Source organism: Ovis aries, chromosome 12, assembly GCF_016772045.2.
Source record: "Ovis aries strain OAR_USU_Benz2616 breed Rambouillet chromosome 12, ARS-UI_Ramb_v3.0, whole genome shotgun sequence".
NCBI lineage: Eukaryota > Metazoa > Chordata > Mammalia > Artiodactyla > Bovidae > Ovis > Ovis aries.
In genome coordinates, this window is record NC_056065.1 from 50,572,872 (window position 1) to 50,578,871 (window position 6,000).

The 6,000-nt window shown below is 64.9% G+C and overlaps 1 protein-coding gene across 2 annotated transcripts; it reads left to right on the forward strand.

The window, feature by feature from the left end:
- The first annotated feature begins 5 nt into the window (after positions 1-5).
- On the forward strand, positions 6-5,296 carry C1QTNF12 (C1q and TNF related 12). Of its 2 annotated transcripts, none has more exons than XM_042229362.1 (8): positions 6-1,614; positions 3,363-3,479; positions 3,560-3,644; positions 3,731-3,972; positions 4,193-4,301; positions 4,550-4,640; positions 4,844-4,922; positions 5,097-5,296. In XM_042229362.1, exons 1-8 carry the CDS (start codon positions 1,447-1,449, stop codon positions 5,193-5,195), a joined length of 990 nt encoding a protein of 329 aa, XP_042085296.1. In that variant the 5' UTR covers positions 6-1,446; the 3' UTR covers positions 5,196-5,296. The 2 variants fall into 2 exon arrangements, with proteins under 2 accessions (XP_042085296.1, XP_027831880.1); XM_027976079.2 differs by having other exon boundaries at positions 3,731-3,882.
- The last annotated feature ends 704 nt before the right edge of the window (positions 5,297-6,000 follow it).

Genomic DNA, 6,000 nt, shown 5'->3' on the forward strand with positions numbered 1-6,000 from the left:
GCAGTCCCTTCCTGCTGGGCCTTGGCCAAGGGCACATGGAGGCTTTAACTGGGCAGGTGCAGAGGGGCTTCTGTGGCGTGACCTCCTTGAGACCGGGCTCGCCAGCTGGACACTTGAGAGAGCTAAGGCCCCACTGGTGAGCTCAGGATTCACTGAGACTGGCTGTTACTGTCTTGGGAGGTGAACACGTCTACCTGAGTAAGGAGCAGGACAGGTGTCCTTGGGCGGACACTCCTCACATCGTCCCCACCCAGCTTGTCTCTGAGGTGGTTCTGCCTGAAGCTGCCAACCCTGCATGTGGCCCAGAGCTGGCTGTCTCCTGCCCACATTGTTCGTGCTGGGCTTCTGCCAGCGGGTGTGGGGCGGGGTGAGGTCTGGAGGGGTCTTCCGTGCTGCCCCTGGGACAGGGAACCCCACCCTTTTCAAGTCTGGGTTGCAAGCAGCAGATTAGCCACAGCTCTGACCACACTTAGCCCCAGGCGGCACTAGCCAAGGGGCAGCTGGTGAAGGGGGATGGTCCTGGCTTAGGTGTTGAGCCCCCACCAGGGCCTTGTCAACACCACTTGGCCACAACTTCATGCTGCCTGCAGCTCGTAGGAAGGTAATGAGGGACCCCAGCTCTCCCTGGGACCTGCCCACTGTCACTTGCTCTCCATTGCCAGAGTGGCTCATCTGGCAGGGCACTGCCACTGGGGGCTCAGCTTTCTGCTGACCTCCATTGGGGGGATAGGCCTGGAGACTGGAGGGCCCAAGGGGCACAGCTGGGTGAAGGCAACCCCTCAGTGAGGGTTGGGCAGGCCCAAGAGGAGGGGCAGATGTGGGCCATGCCTTTGCTTAGAGGTTGACTGGTCTCTTCCCTGCTAGCCCCACTGGTCCTTGGTGGAGGAACCCCCAGGGTTACCTAGGCTGGGACCAGCTGGGAGCCCTCCCAGGAGCAGGGCCACGGCCTGGGGCAGCAGGGCCAGAGGGACAAGGCTGTGAGGTCGTAGGAAGGGGCTATGAACCGCGATGGAGTGTGTCTCCGCCTGGGGTCACTGGGCTCTTCCCTGAAGTGGCTGGGTTGGGGAGTGCACAACCTCTGCCCTTGGGCAGCAGCTGTGTGGGAGGTGGGTGGTCTGTCGGTGGGGTTCCGCCCCCATCCACGCCCCCTGGCAGGCCCTGAAGCCTGGGAGGCTGAGGTTCTTCCCTTGTGAGCCCGCCCCCTTGGAGCCCGCCAGTCTTGAGGAGGAGGGGAGAGCGGGCGGCAGGGCACCGCTCACAAGGGAGTCTGCAGGGTCGGGGGCGCGTCCCTCACTAGCCCAGCTCATCCTGTGCAGACATGCACCAGTGGCAGTCAGGCGTCCCTCGGGGCTGCGCCCCCACGCTCAGACTCTGAGTGCCTCTGGTTGCCTGGGCTCAGCAGCATTGAGCCGCTGCAGGCTCCGGACCCGGCAGCTAGCAGCCAACATGCGCTGGGCCTGGGTGGCCGCCACAGTCCTGCTCTGGCCACAGCTCGCGTTCCTCGGGGGCAGCGGGGCCCGGCGGGAGCCCAAGAGGCCTCGGCAGTCCAGCCAGCGCCCCATAGCCCCCAGCGCCACCACACTGGGCAGCGAGGGGCTACTGGGCTTCCCCAAGGTATGCATGATCTGTTACGGGCCCACGTGGGCCATCCTCCAGCCCGCCTCCCCTGTCAGAGTCGGGTGGGACTTTGGGCAGGAACCATGACAGTATGGATCAGGGGACCCTCTCTGGGCCTGGGGAGGGAGTAGGGGGTAGAGGGGCTTCTGTGGGGGCTACATTGAACCCACAGAAGCCTAAGGACTGTCATGCCCTGAGTAACCTGCTGCCCTGAGGTGAGACTGCAAACTGGGGAGGTGCTTTGGGCAGCTGGCTCAGACCCTCTGGTGGAATCTGGTGCTCCAACTCTGGCTTCTGGGGTGGCCAAGGCTAGCCCTGCCCTGACCCACTGCTGAGTAGCCAGCACCCCTAACAGCCTCTGGCATGGGGAGGGAGACCAGGTCCTGGGAGGCCCCTGGCTCCAGCCTACCCCCTGGCATCCCCTCTAAGAGAGCCTCTCATACCTGCTTCAGCCTTCAGTCTCCACCCTCTTGGACTGGGGCTCCCTGAGGGGGTCTCGGAACTGACCCCGTCAGCAAGGGCCTGGTGGCTGCTGGACTTGAAGTGAAGCAGCGGTTGCTAGGCCAGGCCCCCTGCCAGCCCTTGAGCCTTTGATCCTGGCCTTAGCCTCCCGCAGGCGTCTCTATGGCGGCCAGCCCGGCTCCTCTCGGCCTACGCGCCCCATTGGAGCCTAAGGCCCCATATTCCAGCTGGGCAGGCTGAGGAGAGCAAGTACTCTGGCCCTGTTGCCAGGGGAGTGGGCTGCCAACAAGCTCTGGGAAAGCTGCTTGGGGGAGGATCCTTGGGGGCAGTTCCTGCTCTGCCTTGCCCCACCTGCCTGGGCTGCCCCTCTGGAGCCATGGCAAGGCAATCAGGGGACAGACAAGGGCTGTCCCTGACCATGGCACCCCCACCCCAGGACAGCCCTCCGCAGGCATCAGGAGATCCGCTCTTCCTGCTGAGAGTGGGCTCCTGCTCCACCTGTCCCCCAGGTCACCCACCATGGCTCAGGTCTAAGGTGACCGGAGGAACAGGCGGACTGCAGAAGGGAGAAACCCTGGCCCTCCCAGCCCCCCACACCTGGTCAGGACCCCTTGGCCTGTCTGCCTGGACAGCTGGCTCTCCAGGAGTGGCCGGGGCTCCACTGGCCTCGTGGCAGTAGCTCTCCCCCGCCAGACCAGTGTCTGTTGCGCTCCTGGTCACTTTGTGGACCTCCCGTGTGAGACCTGGATACAGAGAGGGACCAACCCCCAGCTCGCACCCCCTCACTCAGCCCTGACTTTGGGGCTGGGTGTGCTCCTATCCCTCCCACTGCCCTGGTGCAGAAATGGGATATGAGAAATGTCTGGAGGGTCTGATCCTGGGCCGCCAGCTTGCACACCCAGCGCCCACTCTCCCCAGCCTCGCACGACTCTGGAAGACACTCCTGTCCACCATTGCCTGCCTCAGCCAGGTCGGACCTCTGTCGGGACAGGCAGGGCTGGCTCCATGTGCACACAGCCGTGCCCGTCTGCCTGGGCACAGGAAGCAGCAGGAAAGGCCATGCGAGTCCCAACACAGCAGCAGACCGCAGGCTTCTGGACATGGGTCCCTGGCCTGAGCCCCAGGGAAGCCCTGCGGTGCCCCGTTGCCATATTTCCTGTGTCTGCACTGAGTCCCACCCCAGCAGCCTGGGCCCTAAGATTCCTGTTGTTCTCCGAGGGTAGTGGGGCAGGACCCAGCAGGGCCTGGTGGTCAGTGTACAGCCTTGTCCTCTGACCCTTCAGCTGCCCGAGGCCTCAGGGCCTGAGTTCACAGATGCCCATGTGACATGGCTGAACTTTGTCCGGCGCCCTGATCATGGGCCCTCAAAGAAGCGGTGCCGAGGCCAGGACAAGAAATTGGTGAGCCCCAGGACCCAAGCCCAGGTTGGGGTGGCTATGAGTGCCCCCTCGGGAGCCTCATTTTCTCCTGCCTCCCCCAGCGAGGCCTCTCTGGCCCCCCCGGCCACCCCGGTGTGGAGGTCCCCCAGGAGTCTGCACTGCGGGAGTTCCAGGACATGCTGAAGGGTAGGCCCCCTCCACGCCCTCTCCTCCTGGGTTTGGGAGAGAGCCCCATGCTGCCGCGAGCCACACCTGCACCGTTGTCCCCACAGAGGCCACCGAGCATCGGTCCTTGGGGCTGCTGGGCCCTGTGTTGCCTGAGGGGATAGGCAGGCAGCTGGTGGCCGAGGCCTTCCACTGTCGGCTGAGGGGCCCAGTGCTGGTGGACAAGAAGACGCTGGTGGAACTGCAGGGCTTCCAGGCCGTGAGTGGACATGGCGGTGGGCCCCACAGGACAGCAGGCCACAGTGGCCCTGGGGCAACCCTGGGCCTCCACACAGCGCCGAGGCTCGGGGTAGGGTGCGAGGAAGCCAGGGCAGAGGTGCCTTCCCTTGTGGGGCTTCTTGGGGCCCAGAGTCCTGGTGGGGACAGATGCACGGGTCACCCTTCTGTCCTGCCCACCTGGGGTCTGCTTGAGCTGAGGGCTGTTGGTTGCAGGCGCCCCCCTGCCCCAGGCTGGGTGTGGGATGTGAGGCTCCAGACTGCAGCTGCGTCCCCCTGATGTCCCACTCCAGCCTGCGGCCCAGGGTGCCTTCCTGCGGGGGTCTGGCCTGAGCCTGGCCTCCGGTCGGTTCACAGCCCCGGTGACTGCCATCTTCCAGTTTTCTGCCAGCCTGCATGTGGGTGAGCGGATCTGGCCAGGGTGTGGGTGGTGGGGAGGGGCTGGCCCTCCAGGTGGGCCCCAGTGTCACAGACCTCAGGCCTCAGTCCCATTGCAGGGACACCTCCTGTCTCAACCCTGCACCCACTGGGGACTGGACAGCCCTCATGCCCACCCTCCCCAGCCCACAGTGTGCCCCGAAGGCCCCCAGCCCCCTCCCCCTCTGCTCCGTCCTCCTTGTGGGCACTGCAGACCCGGCCTGTCTCCCCAGATCCCAGGGAGCTGCAGGGCAGGGTCCGGCCGAGGGCCCGGGACACAGTGCGGGTGCTGGTCTGCATTGAGTCCCTGTGCCATCGCTACATGTGAGTGGGCCCCCCAGGGGTCACTGGGGTGTCCTGAGGGGCAGGGGACCGCCTACTGCCTTGCCCACAGAGCGGGATTGCCCCGAACACAAAGTACTGTGGTGAGCCCTGAGGAGGGAGCATGCAGGTCTCTGGGCATCGACAGGGGTGCTCCCCCCATGGCCACTGTGTCCTGGCCCCTCACCCCTGGACCCCATGTTCAGGTCCCTGGAGGCCATCTCCAGCCTGGAGAGCAGTGGCAGTGTCTTCTCGATGCACGTGCAGGGGCTGCTGCAGCTGCAGGTGAGGCGGGGCCACTGGGGCGGGGGTCAGAGGACCACGGGCTGTGGGGTCCTGGACCTCTAAGCCTCAGCCTGAGCACTGCAAGTCCTGGGGAGGGGCCACCTGGTGGGCTGGGTGTCGACCGGAGAGCGGCTGGGCACCATGGGTGGTGACGTCCACTGTGGGTGTCTACAGGCTGGACAGTACACCTCCGTCTTCGTGGACAATGGCTCTGGGGCAGCTCTCACTGTGCAGAGCAGCTCCAGCTTCTCCGGCTTGCTCCTGGGCCCGTGAGGGATGGACAGGGCCTCAGAGAAGTCACCCTGCCGCCCCCACCCCTCTGCCCGCTGGTAGACCTGTGATCATAGCAATAAATAAAGGTCCCCCAGCCCCCACCGTCGCCTGGTCACTGGGACATCATGGGGAAGAGGCAGGGGACGGGGGGCAGAGTGGCCATGGGTATGGGTGAGGGCTTGGCCAGGGAGGTGGAGGCTCTGGCTATTCACCCTGGCAGCATGGGTGTGGCCCCCACAGCCCCTGCTTCTGTTAAGGGCCACGTTTACTCTGAGGACAAGGACAGCTGTCCATTCAAGCCGCCACTTGGCCCTGCCCATGACCTGGGGCTGCCCCTCGCCAGTCCCACCTCAGAGGGCAGCAGTCTGTGGACATTTGCAGGGCCATGGAGGACTCGAGGTTGGGGTGCAGGATGGTACATGTCGGGGCATTCAGGGTGAGGCAAGGTGCTCCAGGGGGGCCTGGGCCTGTGGGTGAACAGGGCCGCCAGCCCCCCGTATGAACCCCAGTGTCCTCAAATCCCCTCATTCCCTAAGAGAGCTGACTTCTCACCACCTTCTTGGCGGCTGCCACCCTGAGGTCTGGCCCCCACCACTCACGGCCCCAGCAAACTCAGACTGAAGAATGTAAATTGTAGTGAGTTGTTCAGGCCTCTACAGAGCTACCGAGATACCATCTCTGCTTGGGCCCTGGGCCCCCAGCGGGTGGCCCCACGTGACCCGTCTGTATAAGCCTGGAGGGTGGGGGTGAGGGGGTGCTCAGCTCTGGAGTAGTGGGGCCCAGAGACCCATTTCTAAGGCTGCAG

What these genes read in the sequence shown, in the direction of transcription:
- C1QTNF12 (XM_042229362.1), top strand. Translation starts at nt 1,447, where the DNA reads ATGCGCTGGGCCTGGGTGGCCGCCACAGTCCTGCTCTGGCCACAGCTC. An exon ending in GAGGCCAGGACAAGAAATTG is followed by an intron (nt 3,480 to 3,559) that starts GTGAGCCCCAGG and finishes TGCCTCCCCCAG; the next exon opens with CGAGGCCTCTCTGGCCCCCC. An exon ending in GTTCCAGGACATGCTGAAGG is followed by an intron (nt 3,645 to 3,730) that starts GTAGGCCCCCTC and finishes TTGTCCCCACAG; the next exon opens with AGGCCACCGAGCATCGGTCC.